This window comes from Eptatretus burgeri, chromosome 18 (genome assembly GCF_056783735.1).
Source record: "Eptatretus burgeri isolate ZD-2024b chromosome 18, Ebu_testis_v1, whole genome shotgun sequence".
NCBI lineage: Eukaryota > Metazoa > Chordata > Myxini > Myxiniformes > Myxinidae > Eptatretus > Eptatretus burgeri.
Window position 1 is genome coordinate 19,095,501 of NC_140978.1, and position 19,666 is coordinate 19,115,166.

At 41.0% G+C, this 19,666-nt stretch overlaps 3 protein-coding genes and 1 long non-coding RNA gene across 10 annotated transcripts in view; 2 read left to right on the forward strand and 2 right to left on the reverse strand.

The window, feature by feature from the left end:
- The window catches only part of LOC147008678 (uncharacterized), a 4,695-nt gene extending 3,130 nt beyond the window's left edge, over window positions 1-1,565 (reverse strand). For both annotated transcript variants that reach the window (XR_015053367.1, XR_015053365.1), the window contains exon 1: window positions 1-1,565. This exon is cut by the window's left edge. This is a non-coding gene — a long non-coding RNA (uncharacterized LOC147008678).
- MITD1 (microtubule interacting and trafficking domain containing 1) overlaps window positions 1-13,117 on the forward strand; it is a 45,757-nt gene extending 32,640 nt beyond the window's left edge. For all 4 annotated transcript variants that reach the window (XM_085864550.1, XM_085864549.1, XM_085864551.1 and 1 more), the window contains 4 exons: window positions 1,562-1,648; window positions 8,381-8,496; window positions 8,647-8,707; window positions 11,319-13,117. In XM_085864550.1, coding sequence (XP_085720676.1) covers window positions 1,562-1,648; window positions 8,381-8,496; window positions 8,647-8,707; window positions 11,319-11,414 — 360 coding nt within the window. In that variant the 3' untranslated portion in view covers window positions 11,415-13,117. The remainder of the gene's footprint in view (window positions 1-1,561; window positions 1,649-8,380; window positions 8,497-8,646; window positions 8,708-11,318) is intronic.
- On the reverse strand, window positions 11,539-16,870 carry LIPT1 (lipoyltransferase 1). 3 transcript variants are annotated; one of them, XM_085864540.1, is made up of 3 exons: window positions 16,622-16,870; window positions 15,945-16,502; window positions 11,539-12,276 (listed from the first exon to the last, which is right to left on the reverse strand). In XM_085864540.1, the coding sequence occupies exons 1-3, from the start codon at window positions 16,856-16,858 to the stop codon at window positions 11,632-11,634; spliced, it is 1,440 nt and encodes a 479-aa protein (XP_085720666.1). In that variant the 5' UTR covers window positions 16,859-16,870; the 3' UTR covers window positions 11,539-11,631. The 3 variants fall into 3 exon arrangements, with proteins under 3 accessions (XP_085720666.1, XP_085720668.1, XP_085720667.1); XM_085864542.1 differs by having other exon boundaries at window positions 15,945-16,505; window positions 16,669-16,683; XM_085864541.1 differs by having other exon boundaries at window positions 15,945-16,505; window positions 16,622-16,668.
- A 238-nt stretch (window positions 16,871-17,108) lies between these two features.
- The window catches only part of LOC147008680 (centrosomal protein of 135 kDa-like), a 197,590-nt gene continuing 195,032 nt past the window's right edge, over window positions 17,109-19,666 (forward strand). Inside the window, exon 1 of the mRNA XM_085864556.1 lies at window positions 17,109-17,403. The gene's annotated coding sequence lies outside the window, so the exon portion shown is untranslated. The remainder of the gene's footprint in view (window positions 17,404-19,666) is intronic.

Consider the following 19,666-nt stretch of genomic DNA (forward strand, 5'->3'; position numbering starts at 1 on the left):
GATGTGTCACCTTCACATTGCTGAGCCCCACCTAGTTTTGTATGATTTTATTTATTTACAAAATTGTTCATGTTGGTTTACGTATATTGTCGCGTTCATGGGGGCCACTAATGTGTCCCCGTAAACGTCGGGTCTCAAAAAGTTGTAGACGGATCCGGATGAAATTTGGAGAGCAGGTTGGGTGTGTGACGAGGACGAACTGATTAGATTTTGGTGAAAATCCGGATCAAGATCCCAATACTAGAATTTTAAAGTGATTCTTCACCATTGAGAGATGGGGCTAAAAACGATATATAGCACGATATTTCAAAAATGTATTGAGCCTGATATGTTATCGTGGATCAAGCATTACATGGCGGGGGTATGCGCTCTACCGAGTGCCCTTCAAGTTGATTATTTATTACCTTGCACAAAAGAGCGGGGTTAAGCAATTGGTGCATGTCCATCCATCCGTCTGTCTGTCTGTCTACAAACATCAGTTTTTGATCGAGGAACTACTTTATTTCAATTGAATGTTATATGTTGAACATGACATGAATGAAAGCTTGCTGGAATCCTGTGTCGGAGTGGCGACCCGTCCAGGATTGTACTCAATAGCCAAGGAGACTGCTTCGGCAGAACCAACGCTCTACACAGAGTATGGTCCCAATGGATGGAAATCGGAAAACTAACCTGTGGCTTCGCAGTACTTTGGCTCTGAACTTGGCACATTGTACGGAATCTCATCCCGATCGCGCATGTGCAGGGAGGAGTGAGATAATTTCGTCTGTCTGCCTGTCTGGCAATCAAACAAAATTGAAATTCATTCCAAACAGGAAACTAACCTCGTTAGGGACGTCATAAAGGGCACAAACAAGCACGAATAACAATTATGTAACATGTTAAATAAGGTGGTGTAAAAGACATCAACGGCTGTAACTTTCTGGAAAAACGTATTTTTTTTTCCTACAACCGACAAAATCTTTATTTTATTTCTATTGAATTATATACTTGAACAATGTAGAACACAAATCGTCTTTTTGCCCCTTTCAAAAACCTTCCATTTAGCAGCACTTCAACCAAATATTAAAGCATTTTACGTCATCACGACCAATCAGATTTGCCGCTCGCAGAACCTCCAATTTTGTCTCAAGACTGCTCTGGGTAAGGTGTTCAATGAATGCTCTAGTTCTATCCACATTTGTCTCCGACTTCTACTCCTTACGTTAAATAACGGCAAATAAAGGTTGTTTTTTATACGAGTATAAAAATTAAATGATTTTATCATGATCCAAAAATGAAATTTCATCTTTCTCATAAATAATGATAACATTGGAGCCAATTTTGTGTTTAATGAAGGTATAACCTTGAGAACCAATTTAGCAAATTTTTGTTGTGAGATTTTGCTCATAGTATAAAGTAATATTGGTAATTACATTTTAGTAATTTGGGAGGAAAGAAATGGTTCTCCAAGATGAAATAGCCCATCTTGATTCCAGGATTTTAGTTCATACCCTGGAGGATGTATCGGGCTTTAATACTGTACTTGACGACCACCCACCGTTTTCATGTTCTATTCCAGATCACAAATCTCCAGCGCTTTTGTGAAATGCTTCTTAAAGGACCTGCCAAAGTGAAGATCATCAATCTTCTGACCACACAGGATGATGTAATAAAAATTTATTTTATTCTTTCATTTCCCTTTAAAGGATTTCCAAAGAAGTGAACAATTCATACTATAATTGCCTGTGCTGGGGATAGTACTTTGAGTAATGGGCAGGTGGTCACCTTCATCCTTAAAGTTTATAACACCTGTTCTTTCATAGATTTTTGTGTCTACAAGTAAATGCAGAGATCAGTAGTATGAAGACTATCAGCAAAAATTTGTAAAGCAAAGAATGTGGAAGAGAGAGAGAGAGAGAGAGAGAGAGAGAGAGAGAGAGAGAGACAGACAGACAGACAGACAGACAGACAGACAGACAGACAGACAGACAGACAGACAGACAGACAGAGAGACAGACAGAGAGACAGAGACACTGACACTGACACTGACATCAACTCTTAAACGTGCTACCAAAGTTTCACAAAGGTTGACAAGAATTGAGAAATATGGATTTCTTGTTTCCGCGTTTTACATACAGTAATCAAGGCACACCATTTTGCATAATGTAGCTGGACCACACTGCAGCCACAGAATGCTGATCAGACAAGAGGTAGATGTTGGTTTGAGATGGTTGTGAGCCAATACTTAATTAATTTGTAAGTGTTGCTTTATATACTTCCACTGAAATGAGTATTAAGTGTTTAATCATGTTCCTGATCTGTACCTTATAAATGTAGATACTGAAGGTCTTGAGAGCTGAGGAAGTAAGCCACTTTGTTACATTACAATCAAAAGGTTTTAACCAACAAAGGTTCCATGGTCAAATAGAACCTTTTGATAGCAAGACGATGACTTGTGGCAAGTTGCAGAGCCACAGCATTGTTGTGGCTGGCCCAGTTCTGGTTGTTTTGCAGTGCTCAGGATATTGACACAAGAAGACTGGAATGGTGGGAAAGTCAGGCCATTTGGCTGGGATATTTCTTGTGAGGTACAATCATTACATGGCAATTCTCAGGCATATAACTTAGAACTTGTACCAGAGCTGAAGTGCAGTCACTGGAACCATGTTGTCTGAACATGATCCATCTTTCTTGTTTTTCCACATTATTGAGTTCGCATTTAAAGGCAGACGCTGCTTGGAAATTGTCAGCTCTGCAATCCTTTCACACCTCTTACCTCTTGACAACTTGCAAGAACTTCCTCTGCAACTCATTAGAATATTGTTCTGCACGTCATTAAAGCTAAGTTTCTGAATATTATAAACATCAAGGACATGGGCCTTTTTGCTTCTCACAAGAGCAGTTGGCCTTGCAGTTTTTTGCCACTTTTCTTACGTTCTCACCTAGCCAGGGTTCATATGCATTCATCCGCTAACCCACTGCCTGTTACACTCCCTAAGTTTGACACTCACTGCCACTCCTTTGTACCACCTCGGCCCCCCTTCCACTCCAAGCCTTTCCACACAGTCTGTGGAATCACCTCCCTGAATGTCCTAGTGTTTTCCTCTCGTCCTTCAAAAGAGCAACATACCACAATCTCATGTTGCTCCTCATACACACCTATATTTTCTATCCTTGCTAACTCACAGCTTTCTGGTAATTTTTTATTATTATTATTCATACATGTGTATACTTGCATATCTGTTATTTTAATTAAACAAAGGATAATGTCACAGGTAAAAAGCAAAATATAATACCTGAAGCGGTGAGATTATGAATGCATCCCCCCCTTATTCCATTAATTATGAGAAAAACTGCTTTGATCGTCATCCTTTCGATATTCGTCACATCTTTCAAGGATGCACCCCTGATATAAACCGGGGTCTTACAGTACTTGTAAATAATAATAAAAAAACTAGAACTGCCATTTTATAACTGCTGGCAATGATGACCGGGTAGCAAGACGGTTATCTCTGCTTTGATAAAACCCCGCTTTGATCGGACACCTGATTCATGACGTCCTCTTTATTTCAGATGACGTCCTCTAAAAAGATTTTCATTTAATCCAATATCGTTACGAGACCATGTGATCGATGAATTTTTTGTGAACACCCTGGTATCCCCAAGGCTTGGGGAACGGGTGTGAAGTTTCCCCTCGAGCTGTCAAGCCGTTCTGAAGATGATTTTTTAAAAAGGTTTTAGGGTAAATCCAATATAGCTGCCAGACCATGTGACCTATGACATCATAGTTGTCAAACTTTATTCACCATGGCGACTGTCATTTGTGTGGAATTTCACTTCAATCTCTGAAACGGTTCTGGAGAAGATTGTTGAAGGTTTTTCTTTCAATCAAATATGGCTGCCAAACCACGTGACAGATGATATCATCAAAAATGAAACTTTGTAGATGCAAACAACATTGGGGGGGGGGGACACATGTAATATGTGACGATGTTTTTGAATTTGACCCACGACCTGCCTGCCTTAGTGTGACAAGGGTTAACATAGGAAAAAACGGAAATTAACTCAGAATTTGATATTGGGTTGTTCCTGGTGGAACTTTTTGCCATTTTTCAACTTTACTTTAGATGGGAAGCATGGGGCTTTGCAATGGCACGCATCGACTTTGCTCTCATCTTATGATAACTTTGATTCTTCATTTTATGACAATTTTGATTCTTCACCTGATGCTTCCTGTGATAATTTTGATTATTTATCCTTTGATTACTTTCATTCTTTATCTGATGATTACTTTAATTATTTATCTGATGATTACTTTAATTATTTACCTGATTACTAAATTATTTATCTTATGATTACTTTCATTCTTTATCTCATAATTACTTTAATTATGCATCTGATGATTACTTTATTTATTTATTTTTGTATACATTGTCGAGGCTCATATGAGAGCTAACACACAACGCACAAGGGGAGCAGGAGACGAGGGGCAGGAAAGGGAAGGACAAAACAGTGGGGAACAGAGACAGGAGATCTGTGGAAGGGAGAGGGACGGGGCGGGAAACACGGGATAAACAAGATGGACAACACAGGGACTTTCAGGACCTTACACGACAGGGAACTTTCAGGAAGGAAAGCAGGGAATTTGAAGGAGGTAGGTTTGGGGTGGATTAATGGGGGTAGAAAAGATCGAGGTTTTGGATGAGGGAAGATAAGAGGTGGTGGTGAACTGCTGTCTTGAAGACCTGGAGGGAAGAGTGGGATTGAAGAGAGTGTGGGAGTTTATTCCAAAGGCAGGAAAAAAGAAGAGGAATGAAGGAGTGAAGGTGAGCAGTAATTCGTGATTTTAGTAGTTTTACCAGAAGGGGGTTGCTGGCGAACCTTGAGTGCCCTACAGAAATATGGGGGGGACGGGACATATTGCAGACAGAGCAGGGGGTTTGAGACCGGAGAGGAGACTGTAAAAGACAGAAAGACCACCGACCTGCCTGCGGTGAAAGAGTGAGAAGCCCAAAGACTCGGCCTCATTGCGGGAGATACCAATGATCCTAAATGTCTTGGTTTCCACAGCATGAAGCCGAGAAAGGTGGGAGGCAGGAGCACTGGCCCAGACGGGAGGGCAATACTCCATCAGGCTGTGGACAAAAGCTTTGTATGTGGTCAGGAGCTCAGGTGGGCGGAGGAAGGACTTTGCACGATGGAGGATTTCCAGTCGGTGACTCGCTTTGGAGGCGAGGTTGGAAATGTGGCTTTCCCAGGAAAGATCATAGCAGATAGTGATATCCAGAATATTGAATGAAAGGACTTCTTCCAGAGGATTGTTGAGAAAGTAGATGGGGGAGGGGTGGGGGGGGCTCCAAATGGTCCTTTCGGAGAGACATTGTGAGAATGTGAGATTTGTCAAGATTGAAAGATGTTCCACATGTTGGAGCAGTTTGTGATTTAATGATTTATCTCATGATTACTTTCATTCTTTATGTGATGATTACTTGAATTATTTGTCTTAAATTCTTGCTTTTATTTTTTATTTGATGATAACTTAATTATTTATCCTAAATGATAACTTTAATTTTTTAACTGATGATTACTTTAATTATTTATCTTAAATGGTCACTTTCATTCTTTATCTTATGATTACTTTCATTCTTTATCTTATGATTACTTTCATAATTTATCTGATGAATACTTAATTATGGAATCTTTTTTTTTAATCATTATTTTGATGCCTGTTCATTTCAAAATGCATTATCCCTGAAAATAAAGTACTATCATACCCCAACATTCGTGGTTCAGCTCTTCGTGAAATCCGCGTATTCGTGGTTCATAAAATGTGGCGTGCTTCTGTATTTGTGGCCTTATGCTTCGCATATTCGCAGTTATTTTTTTCGTGTTTTCATGGGCACATTCACAGTTTCTTCGCAGTTTTTTTCTGAGCGTATTTGTGTTTTTCATGACCTGCTTCTACATTTTCAGCCCTGTGCTCCACATATTCACGTTTTTTCAGGGGATATTTCATATTCCCTTCTAAATCATAAACCGCTGGGAACCTGTCCCCCTTTCTCCTTTTGAAACAATGACAGATGAGATCATCAAAAAAAATTGTGTCGATCTATCCATCTATTTATCCTGAGATGATCCTCAATAATTTTCATACTGATTGGACAAAGTGTTGTACATGTCAAATTTTGGCTGGGATACCATTTCACCAATGCCGTCATGGTTAACAACACCTATTCCCCATGTGGAGTACTTGACATGTGCCAAGTTTCAATTTTTTTCCATATTGCAGTTTCAGAGAAAGAGGTCCAAAGTTTTTACTTTTTTCCAAGATGGCTACCACATCACATGACCTACGATGTCGTAATTACCATTAAAATTATACATGAGTCGTTGCTCCTACAGTGAAAATTTCATGTCAATCGGATAAGCGGTTGCAGAGAAAATTAATTTAAAAGGGAATACACCCGAAAAACCCGGTCAGAATAATAGTATAGGAATAGGAGAATAAACAGAAGAAAAGGAATTGGTTACCCAGCCTGATAGGCTTGGTACCCGAAATATTGTCATGTCCAGAGGGTTTGCCCCTCCCTGGACGGATGGCCAATCAGTTCTCCCTTGAAGGCATACAGCCGAGATTTTCAGAGATTAATGGCGCGTGCGCACGTGAAATAAATGCGAGGCGCTTCACCAGGGCGGTAGCACAGCACAGGGGTTTTACTCTTGAACCCACAACAGATACATGGATACAAGCAAATTAAATAAATAATGATTTATTAAACAGAAAATCAACAATTAAAATGAAAATGAATCAAGATGTGAGGAAACATAAATCTAATTCTAATTTTGAGGTGCCTCCACACTCAGACACAAAAACAGACAAGGGGAAAAGAATAAATAAAACAAAAATCCTCCCTTTCTCCCAGCACTTGGCTTTGGGTCCAGAAATGATCTTGCAGGACTTGATGATCAAACAGTCGACAGCGTGCAGGACACCGCACCCCAAAATGGCGCCGAACCGCTCTTTTACGGCGGGAAACGCACAGGAGGCAATTCGGGGACGGCACTCGACGTCAGGGCTCACGAACCGCGGTGTAGCTTATTCTCAAGAGCGAATATGCTGACCGTTCCTCTCTTGCACCGGTCTGTTCACAACGATGGCCCACACGACGAGACGATTTCTGAGACCCCGTGATGAGGCCACGAGGCATACTCTTCTTCCCTCCTCAAAAACGTACACAATTCACAGCTCAGCCAAACAGCCAATGGCTAACGTCTTGTTCAGCACGCTGAAAATTCACACAGCACGAACATGAGACTCGTGGAGCCTTCATCGTGCCGAGAGAGCAAAGCGAGATCCTCTCTCACCCCTGTGGTCTCTGATTCACGTGGCCTCTCTTGCACTCTTATTCCTCCGATTCACCTCACGCCCCTCAATCATCCATCTCGGGAGCGTGACTTCGCCCACCGTCTCCCTTGGAGGCGGGGCTTCTTCCTATTTGGTCATGCCGCTTGAATGTAATGGTTGTTGTCATTATAAAAACGCAATTCTTCCATTGCTGGTTTGTAATACAAAAAAACATAGGGAAAAGTCACAGGGGGGTCATTATATACTGGGGAAAATTATCCTTAATCCCTATCTAATTAACACGTCACCACCCCCAATGTGGTGACAAATAACACTTAGACTCACAGTTTCCCTACTTAGTTTACATCGAGATGTCTCCTACAAGTCCACGGGCTCAGCAACTCTATACAATCCTATCTTTCTGATCAAATTCCTCAATCTACCCCACAAACACAACAATAAATACTTGCAGTGAGAATTTAATGTGGTTTTTCTTAATCAGTATGTTTTAGTACCCAAGTTAATTTGGAAACTTCATGTAAGAGTTTACCATGCTCACTTGATGGAAGCTTCCTGAGTATGTAACCCAGTTGTTACATTCCTCCATTGTAATGAGGCTCCAGTAACCTCAACAAAGTATTGATTCAGTCGATCAAATAAAATATTAAGAAAAGTAATGCTCTTGAAAGTCCACTAACCTCAATGTTTCTGAGCAGGAGAACTAATCACATTATAAAGATACTGCTGTTGTGGTGTCATGATAAGATCACAAGTGCAAGCACTATCAGCCAATTATTGCACATTCAGATGATAACGTGCATTTATTTAATTTCCCAGAGGGCTGTGTTAGGATATACAGTACATGTTGTTGTTTTTTTAGTTTGTGTTTCACTTCCAGAGGTGTCTTTGGTGATGTCGTTTCATTATGGTAGATGTTTCATCATAAAGCATGGATATTACATTAAGAAATGTTCGGAATGAGACAGCTATGCTGAGTAGCCAGGTAACATAACATGAACCTTAACACATAAATTGGGCAATGGTGTTTTGCAGATGAGACACACGAAGGAACAGACAAATAGCCTGGAAGAACTGAGAAAGAGTCTTCAAAATTACGGAGTGATCCTGAACATCAAATACTCGAACACGTTGCATGACCGCGAGATCAGGTTTTCCTCCCCCCACCAGTTCATTTTTTTTTTTTATTATAAATACTGTATGCATTTGAAGCAGTCTTTGTTTTCCCCACAGACAGAGCTGTATTTTCAACCAGTCATTTGGAATAACCTATGGTCCACTCTGTGATTGATGTATTTCAGGTTTAATAATGGTTGGATTATCAAGATTGGAAGAGGTCTTGATTACTTTAAAAAACACCAGGTAACAAGAGAGATAACCACAAAGCATGGCATGACTGAGTTCACGTTTTCTCTGCTGTGCAAATTGTTTCCCAAATGTCATGATGACAATTTGACCATCCAGCTTTTGTCATGATTTAGTGGGTGGAATAATAAGATTGGTTTGCGATAATAGACTGGCCTTCTTGAAAACTAACACTTCAGCCTGTTTATTCTTCTCTTTTCATGGCCACAAGTATTCTCACATTCGTGTGGAGGTTGGCCGGGGGAACTTCTTGGCTCAAGTCTTTCACGAACCGGCTGGGCAGGCCCAACACTCCATTAAGTAGATATGGCAGGATTTTGCAATTTATTCATGCTGCCGGTGATAGCTCACCAACTCTTCGCGAATGATACCATGGGATCTTTAACGTCCAACCACTCATGCCGGCAGATGGGACATCCTGTTTAAACACATTGATCAATCACCCTGCCTGTGAAACACCAAGATTACAGTTTATAGCTGTACCGAGATTCAAACCCAGGCGAGACAGCTTAATGCCTGGTGTTGGCTTAATGGTTCGGGTGGCGGGCTTAGGATCCTAGGGTCTCGAGTTCAAATCCTGCTTGGCTGTTGAATGAATACCAGGTGGGGATGACAGACCGTCATCCTTCTGAGGTTAGCAAAATGAGTACCAGCTTGCTGGGAAGGATGAGCCGTTCGAGTATCCTGCGTCTGAGTGACGACCTGTCCAGGATTGTGCCCAATAGCCCAGGAGACTGCTTCGAGAGCACCAACGCTCTGTCCAGAGTATGGTACCAATGGATTTGGATTTTTTTTTTTTTAGACGGCTCAGGGACGAGTGTGCGTATCTCCAGAGTTTAGCCATTCTGCCAGCCCCACTTTAGCCTTTTTAAGGAAATATTTCCTCTTCAGCCTTAATCTGCTAGAATACAATTTAACTGTATCAATGAAACGGTGCACCATACAAAATGGTGAATATTGATGTCACTTGTAAACAAGCACCATTAGATTTATTGGATACAACTGTAATTTCTCGACTTTGAGAATATAAAAGAGTAAAACTTACCTGCTGGTGATTCTGCTTTGAGGAGAATATTTTCCACTTTTGGGACCAAATTGTGATCCAGAAATTTGGCTACCTATTCAATTGGAAGCAATGAGAAATCAATTAATCCACCTACGAAGAATAGCCTAAAAATTGACAAAACAAATAAATAGAGGTACATTCAAAGTACACTGCCCCCATGCCAAATAAATAAATAAATAAATAACAAATCCTCCAGCACGTGACATTGCCGGGGTGCATTCGGCACCCGGCCATGTCGCCGTGCAGCACATGGAGACAGAACTGGGAGGGCGCGGTGTACAATAGATCGATTGATTAGTTGATTAATTGCATAATTAAAATAAATAAATAATAGTTGTATAATAATTAATTTCTTCATCAATTGGCTAATAGCATACCAAAACCACCACCATTACATCTGACGAACTTTTTCAGAATTATGTAATTAATCAAAAAATGAATAATTAATTGAATAAGCAACACAAAAATACCCTTTATAGCCAAATCACTTGTTCACTTTGGTGTCCAAATATCAGCTTCCTCGCTCAAAAGGTACCTGAGATATTGTCCAGATGAGAAAGAAAATAAATAAGGAATTAATAAATCCATAATAATTAAGTAATTAATTGATTAATCAAAAAAAAAGGCAAATCTTCACTTTTGTCCCCAAATTTCAGCTTCCTAGCTCAAAGGATGGCTGAGATATCGCCTGGACAAACAAACGGAGTAAAAACTGCGTACTCCCTTCCTTTAGCGCCTGGTGATGTCATGCATCGCCTGGATATGGAACTAGGAAGGAATGGAGTACAACAAATCCCTGGATAGGCTAATTATTACTCTATAAAGTGAGATGATTTCACCTCAAAACAGAATTCATAGAGGATGCATCATTCCTTTTGTGGAAGATACCTTAATGGTCTCTTTTTTTTTTTTTTTTGGCAAAAAGATCCAACACTAGAATGCATTTATAAAATGATCATTATTTGACCCCCCCCCCTTTCCAAATCCAAATGCCCCTCACCTATATTCTACTTTTAACCCCACTTTTCCCCCATCATATCCTCTACCTTTTACCTATCCTCCTTCCTTCTCTCAATTTAAAATAGCCAAAAAAATTTTAAGATCAGAAAAAAAACCTATCAATCAGTTATATTGATTAGTGTATGAACATGAAATTACATCCCCATTCCTCAGCGATTCCCTATCGCTCTTACGTTTGTGCACGACATTATCCTTCAATCAGCTATAATTATATATATATATATATATACATATATATATACATATATATACATATATATACATATATATACATATATACATATATACATATATATATATACATATATATATACATATATACACACACACACTGTATATGGAAATGTGTTTTGTAGTGACATTGATTTAATAGTTTTATTTGCTTCCTAAAGCAGCCATTAAGAAATATTTGTCAGAAAAATAATGGAAAGCAATTTTTCATATCTGGGCGACATTATTGAAGATAACAATTAACATCCCTGATCCAATCCATGCCATCCAAACATTTCTTCTTTGTTTTAGGGTCGCTTCAGCATCGGCTATTGGGACTATGATCTTCGACAGTGTCACGAGACAACTGTGGATATTTTTCATTGCCAGCATACAAAAGAGGCCTGAGCGAAAAAACAACAACCACAACAACAAAAAAAGGTTTTGTGTGTGGACTCCATGTCCTAACATACCGAACAAGGAACACTTAACTGATGTGTGTGCATGTGTGTTTACATCAACGAAAAGCGAGTGACGAGTAAGTACGTTTAATTAAAACTTCATAAAGCTATGTGACCAAAATAAGATTACTTGTAACCATGAGAACATCAGAGTTAAAAAAAAATTAAACCAATGAAATAATGTGCCGAATCAACATTTCCCAATTGTGTTTGACCTCTTCTGTACGTTTACAAGTGTCCTTCAAATTCACAAGTGCCAGAAACACGTTGTCTGGCCAGAAGGGAACTCCTATCAGGGAATGTATTAGCGCGTCCAGCAAACTTGTTGGCAGCCATTCATTGGGGACGTGCAGCTTACAATCCTGTATCTGTCCCCTTTTAACATGCAGGCAAAAAGTGATTCGCTTTTCATCTCCATCATCCGGCACATTCCATTCTTGCTCAATTGTAAACTCTGGGGTTCGTCCATATATCCATTCCCACCCTGACAGTTCATCGTGAAGCTTGGCAATGCCAGGGAAAGTGGTCTCGTCGCTTGGGTCAACCATCTCGATAATGTGTTGTGCACCTCCATGCTGTGTGGCATAGTATCTGGCAATGGCGAAAGAGAGAGCTTCACAGCTTACACTGTTGTCTGCATCACACAAGTTGCGTACCTGGGCTGGGACGCTTGCAGTAGCACGACTGCGAAGGCCATTAGTGTGGCTGCTCTTAAGAAGTCGTGACATGGCAATGGTGTCGGCGCTGCCCAGCAACGTTAGATGGTGATATGCAACCTTCCCACCCACTTTCGCTGCTGTCCCCGACACCTGTGGATACATAACACCAGTCTCATTGTCTCAACATAAACCATTAAAATTGAACATTTTTTTTTTTAATCATTTGGAGGTGCTCATCTGCAATCTTCACCAACATGTCGAAAGCAGTACAAGCAAATTCTACTGCACATTAATTTTATGGCCATGTGGCTGGTTTCAAACATTAAATGCATTAACCCTAACCCTAATGCTATCATCCAGAAAAGTTCCTTGGAACCAAATCCATAGTTTTCAGAGCAAAGATTTATTTGAACACAAGTTAATCCATCTGGGACCAGGGATTAGTAATCAAATGCAAGTCTGCATGAAGGCGGCGCAAAAGCATATGGTCCGGCACAACTCCCAATCTGAGGACAAAGCCTACAACAATTCCCGATGCAATAGCAGTTGTGATCGACCGCCACACCGTCTAGCGACCCATATTAAATGTTTTTATGTGAATTGAAAAACCTTCATAATGGATTACAATTACGTGGCTGGGAGGTTGGCCGAGAGAGACACGCACATTATTTGTGTTAACACGACACAAAACAATTGAAGTATGTTTGAGTTTTATTGTCTGAAAATGTGGAAATTAGAGTTTTGTCCGATTGTACGAGCTAAAAAAAAAAAAAAAAAATCAAAAAAAAATCACACTTTCACATGAAATTGATGTTTTTGAAGTTGCAAATGAAATATTATGCAACATTTGCCCTAAAAGCCGAAAGTTGAAATTCCCCCGTTAAATAGGTTTGGACAAGGATTTTCAAGGATGTAAATTGTGTATATTCCATCGATGTTTTGTACGATTATTTATTTGTTACATTTCAATAAAAAAATATAACACAACAAAGTTCAATGTCATTGTCTTTTTGTGGCCAATTTGCAATAAATTATGATCATTAGTAAAAAAAAAAAGATACAACAGGAGAACAGAGCAAACACCCAACAAAATGATGTCAACACACTTTCACTGAATACGTTGCAATATCTCCACCGATGTAAACGCATATTTGTTGGTGACTGATGAGACATTCAAATGGCGTCATCAAATGCTTGTTACCCCCGTGCGAGCAAAGCAGAGTTCAGCAATTGGTTTCATTTTGTCTACAAACGTCAGTTTAGGATCGAGGAACTACTTAATTTCAATTGAATGTTATATTTTGAACATGATAGTAAGGTAATCTTTTTTTTACTCTGGTAGTCAAACCAAACTGACAATCATTCCAAATAAGAAACTTACTGTTTGTAGGGAAGAACTAATATGATGTGTTAAATAAGGTGGTGTAAAAGGCGCTGCACTAATAGTGGTATACTTCAGAAGTTGTTTTTTTTTCCTACAATCCTCAAAATCTTTTTTTTTTTAATTTCAATTGAATTATATACTTGAACATCGTAGAACACAAATCGCCTTTTTGGTACTTTCAAAAACCCGTTTAGCAGTTCTTGGATGAAATATTACACCATCTCGACCAATCAAATTTTCCGCTCGCTCTTTTAGCATTGGCTCTCTTCCCATGTTCTTTTTTAATTTTTTAATTAATTGAGACCGTGGTGTAAGGTGGTCTATGAACTCTCTAGTTTGTTAAGGCATTATAAAAAAAGCCACAGCATTTGTCGGAAATCGAAAAATATCTGCACAACATACACCGGAAACAGTGACTGGCGTAAATGTAAATGAAATATTTAAAATGCAATTGAAGACCTGGGTGCAAGAAGTACTTAAGTCACATTTTTGAAAAAAAAATGAGCTGGCACCAGTACTATAATCTATAATGGCCAGAGCATCATTCGATTCCAAAAAATTCCAAAAATAAGTACTCAAGTCCTGTATATTGGTATATGGTCATTGTTGAATTCACTAAAATGTCGTGCAAGAAATACCCAAGTCCATAATGTTTGAGCAAGAAGTTCCGAAGTCCATGATTGTACAATCAAAATGCTAGTATGTGTCACGTGACAAGCTATGAAAATGGTGACCATGGAGGCTGGACAGCATGGCATGAATGAGGATAACCCTGATAACAAGCATGGCAGGGGAAAAAAACGTAAAAGAAACACTGGAGACTGGGCCAGAAAGAGAATCAAGGATGCCAAAACATCAGGTATGAAGTTTCTATGCATTATACTTTGCTGGTACTGAAAAAGGCACTACATTCGTCATGAGCTTTTGAGCCCTCATAAAACTGTGCATGTGGCAGTGCAGTGCAATGCTGTGCTGACCCAGATTCCCCATGTATTGGATGTATGTACACTGTACAGCTCCATGAGACACAGCAAAAATGACTGTTTGGCAATCAAAAATGAGCAATAAAGGGCTTTGTGTGTTAAAAGTACCCAAGTCCAGGTATTTAGCCACTAAAAGTAACCCAAGTCCAGGTATTTAGCCACAAAAATGACCAAAGTCCAGGTATTTAGCCACAAAAATGACCAAAGTCCAGGTATTTAGCCACAAAAATGACCAGAGTCCAGGTATTTAGCCACAAAAATGACCAAAGTCCAGGTATTTAGCCACAAAAATGACCAAAGTCCAGGTATTTAGCCACAAAAGTACCCAAGTCCAGGTATTTAGCCACAAAAAGTACCCAAGTCCAGGTATTTAGCCACAAAAAGTACCCAAGTCCAGGTATTTAGCCACAAAAAGTACGCAAGTCCAGGTATTTAGCCACAAAAGTACCCAAGTCCAGGTATTTAGCCACAAAAGTACCCAAGTCCAGGTATTTAGCCACAAAAGTACCCAAGTCCAGGTATTTAGCCACAAAAAGTACCCAAGTCTAGGTATTTAGCCACAAAAAGTACCCAAGTCCAGGTATTTAGCCACAAAAAGTACCCAAGTCCAGGTATTTAGCCACAAAAAGTACCCAAGTCCAGGTATTTAGCCACAAAAGCACCCAAGTCCAGGTATTTAGCCACAAAAGCACCCAAGTCCAGGTATTTAACCACAAAAAGTACCCAAGTCCAGGTATTTAGCCACAAAAAGTACCCAAGTCCAGGTATTTAGCCACAAAAAGTACCCAAGTCCAGGTATTTAGCCACAAAAGTACCCAAGTCCAGGTATTTAGCCACAAAAGTACCCAAGTCCAGGTATTTAGCCACAAAAATGACCAAAGTCCAGGTATTTAGCCACAAAAATGACCCAAGTCCAGGTATTTAGCCACAAAAAGGACCCAAGTCCAGGTATTTAGCCACAAAAAGGACCCAAGTCCAGGTATTTAGCCACAAAAAGTACCCAAGTCCAGGTATTTATCCACAAAAAGTACGTCAGTCCAGGTATTTAGCCACAAAAAGTACCCAAGTCCAGGTATTTAGCCACAAAAAGTACGTCAGTCCAGGTATTTATCCACAAAAAGTACTTAAGTCCAAAACGAATTTTCTCGTTTTCTTCGTAATAAAGGATTATTTTTCCACAAAAAGGGTTTGTCTGCTCTGTACAGCCCCTGGAACCAGCAACAGGCTCCATAGTATGTGCCACCTAAAAAAAAAAGTATCTGCAGCACGTTTTCAAAACTTTGATCCTCAATATCTCAAAAGTGTTATTTTGTGACTAAAGTACTTCTTGCACTCAGGTCTTCAATTTATTGACGACATCAGTGTGGAGTAGACGGTGCACCAAGATGAACGAGGCGGTGTTCGAGGATAAGTAGACAATTGAAGTACGAGCGATGACCAAACGGTCTTGCCTTGTACCGTCCGTCGAGGAGCAAGTCGTGTCTGGGAGACACAGTCAAGGCGAGACGCGGGAACGCGTCCCCCAGAGCGGACACCACCGAGCGAAGGTTGCTCGCTCGATCGTACCCGGTACGTGAGGAGAAAAAGGTCAAGTTCACGTTCCCGAGGTCGTGGTAGACCGTCCCGCCGCCGCTGCGCCGTCTGGCCAAGGTGGCGTGCCCGCTCCGCACCAGGCGCACGTCACACTCCGCCCAGGGGTTCTGGTGCCGCCCGATGACCACGCACGGACCGTTGCGCCACAACAAGAGCGTGCGACGTCGTCGCTGCACGTCGTCGTCCTTCTCGTAAAGCCAGTCTTCGAGCGCCAGGTTCTCGTGCACATCCGTCGACACGGATTGAAGGATTCGGAACCCCGTCCGCGCTCCGCCCTTGTGTCCCGCGTCCGACGGACACCCGTCTCGTTGAGTCGTGCCCGCGAGTTCCCGCCGTCTCGAGCACGAACGGTGCATCAGCACTTTGGGCAAAGCACGAGGGTGCAGATGGTACATGCTGAACTTCTCTCGATTATTCTGCTAAAACACGTTTTTATTGTTGTTATTATTATTATTAATAATAATAATTATATATTTCTGCAGATGATAAACTGGAAACACAGTGCAATGAAATGACAACCGAAGGATGAACGTACTGTACATGACCAGGTCGCTGTGGTTTGAATCTTTTTTTTTGTCCTACCCGGCATGCTCTGCGCCTCGATCCATTTCCGGCGTGACGTCACTGTGCTCGCGACGCTCGTTCTGCAGCAAAACGCAATAAGGAAGTGTGGAGTAAACACGTTCGAGGAATTCACCGATCGTTTCATTCCCTCGTCTCCCTCCAAAGCCGGAGCCTCGGTTAGTTTGGATGCTTGCTCGTTTTTAAACATCGAGCGGTGTAGCCACCGTCGTTTATATTATGTCCACCGTTCTTCTTCCGCAATAGTTGTGGTTCTGTGTGGTGGATCCGTTTTTCATTTTTTTTAAACGTTTGCCTCTTATATTAATTCCCTGCAGTTTCATCCACATTTGTAGTACTTGTCATAATAGGAAAAAAATAAATCGAGTTCCCTTCAAGAGGAGGATCGTTCCAGCGGAAGTGTGTCGTGCGTGGCGTATCTAGAGCCTCACGGAGGGTTTTCAGTTATCCCATAATGCCGTGCGCGCCGCCGTGGTGGCTGGTGCGTGATCAATGACGTAACTCTGATTGCTCCGTTTCCACAGAGACGGGCTCCATTGTCTCGGTTGTCGGACACGCAGCGCCAGATTTAAATTCCATGGCGACTTCCTAACGTGTAATTCCACAAAATGTTCCTTCCCTCCTCTTGGTGACGATCTCCTTCGTTCTAATTCCCATTCATGTGCCCGTCCTCACTCCCAGTTTGGCGACACATCTGCCTGCTGTTGGATTGTGAAAGTGCGAGGCCTCTGTTTGGTAAATGTGACATTTCCTTGAATTTGCCTTCATTATATATTTATATATATATATATACAGTATTTACATGTTTTGAATTTTTGACCAACATTTCCACTTATTCCATACTTTGTCCTGTATTTTATTTTCACCTTCCAAACAATGTCGCTTTTCTTTGTTCTCGTGGGTTTTAATCACATTTTGATGAACGACGTCATGCTTTTGTGATTGAGGGTGATCGTAAGCTTGCGCCCCTTTGCTCGGTTTGTCTGGATATCACGAAGTACAGTACTATGGTAATGAAAATTCAATACAAGCTTCCAAAGGTGTGTGTGTGTGTGTGTGTGTGTGTGTGTGTGTGTGTGTGTGTGTGTGTGTGTGTGTGTGTGTGTGTGTGTGTGTGTGTGTTGCTGACCCTCGGATGGGCACTAAACTGGGTGTCTCCTCCGCCAGCTATCGTTTCGCCGGAGTCTGGTGTTGCCTTAACGGTTAAGGTGGCTGGCTTAAGATCTTCAGGTTTTTAATTCAAGCCCCTGTTTTTGTGTCGTTGAATTAACACCAGGTGGGTTGACTCAGCCTGTCATCCTTCCGAGTTCGGCAAAATGAGTCCCAGCTTACTGGTAACGGGGGGCATTGCATCGGCGGCACAGCCGTGCCCGCAAAAAATGTCACGGCCAACCAGCCACAAGCTGCGTACGAATGAATGAATGAAAGTATCGTCGACATCCTGAACAAATTCCAAATTCCTGTTCTAACCTACAGTGGGCAATGTATCAGCGGCAGAGCTGCACCCCCAGAAAATGATGCTACCAGCTGCCACGTGTTGCATACGGAAGAAGAAATAAATATATCTACGTAAAAGAGAATACTCGTCCAGTACAATAATAATACTTAAAGAGAAAAGAACCAAATACTTCAGAACCGGTCTTTTGCTTTGGCGCTCCAGTTGCCCATGCCAAAATACCAGGTGTGGTCCGTTCATGTGGGAGATCAAACCAGGACTCACAATTTACCTTATCCATTAATTTCACAATGCTATTGGAAGTACAGTAATATCAATTTGTATTACTTTTTCTTTTTTCTTTTCCTCGATGGATGAACAGACAAGGGGAGAGATGTTTTGGATTTTTTATTTTTTTTATGTTAAAGGCCCTCTTTAGTCATGGACTATGAGTCCTCATCATGGCCAGGCCTTGAATGAAATAACTGGGCAGATAGAAAAGTGAAGAAAGAGAGGATAGTCTTATAGTTTTTGAGGAAGTAAAAAAATCTGCTTTTTGAAAGAGGGAAGGTTATTACTGTTCGCGAAGACATGAGAAGGTAATGAGTTCCAGAGTTTAGCAGTGAAGGGGAAGAAACAAACATCGTAATGGCCCACCCTTGATTTGCCGATGGCCACACAATAATTGTGTGGTGTAGTGGCTTATCGAGTATTTTGTCGTCGTGCTAATGGCAAAGGTACACGAGCATCAAGTTCTCAGGATCAGAAACCGAAGTAATATCTCAAGAAAAGAGAAAGAGAGCCGACTTTGCAGCATAATTTGAGCGGGTCGAGTTTGGAGGTCAGATTGAGAGAGTTGATGACTCGGATTACTTTGGGTTCAATTCTGTCCGGTGAGCAAGTGAAGTTAGAACCTCCCAAGATGTGAGAGCGGCACTCCATACAAGGAAGAATCGATGCTTGATGCAGTTGAAGAACTGTTCAGAGGAGAAGAATCTTCGACATCTTAACTGGACTCCTAGATTTAGCTGTTTGCATGATGTGTGGATTTCAGGATAAATTTAACCTTAGGTTTATTGTATCACCTGCTTGTTGTGTCATACAATACTCCAAGAATGAGGAATCCAATATTCTCCAACGGTTTTATCCAATCGAACATCAGAACGTTACAAGCTTTGCACTGCACACCTCTTGACCTCTTACCCCAAACTCCTTCCTCATCGCACCCTCTAGCATCCAGTCAATGCACAACACTACACTGGTGTAATTGTAGAGCTTTCAAAGGAGATTGGATGAGAGAGAGATAGAGATAGAGATAGATATGGATGGATGGGAAGAAATTGAGTTTTAGAAAAATTAAATGAAACATGATTACATTTCCTCTATTGGGGAATCTTGTCCAAATCCAAATTGAAAGAGGAATCTCTCACGATGAAGCTGAGGCTATGGTCCTATCACCTCACCATCACAGACAGGTCAGTGGGCTGTCAGTCATCTTCCTCCTCATTTCTGGTCTTGCACCCTCTGCCCTCTCCATACTCTGTCTTTCCCCACCCCAAGTAT

What these genes read in the sequence shown, in the direction of transcription:
- LIPT1 (XM_085864540.1), bottom strand. Translation starts at nt 16,858, where the DNA reads ATGTTTAAAAACGAGCAAGCATCCAAACTAACCGAGGCTCCGGCTTTG. An exon ending in CAGCGACCTGGTCATGTACA is followed by an intron (nt 16,503 to 16,621) that starts GTACGTTCATCC and finishes GTGTTTTAGCAG; the next exon opens with AATAATCGAGAGAAGTTCAG. An exon ending in TCCTCGACGGACGGTACAAG is followed by an intron (nt 12,277 to 15,944) that starts GCAAGACCGTTT and finishes ATGTATCCACAG; the next exon opens with GTGTCGGGGACAGCAGCGAA.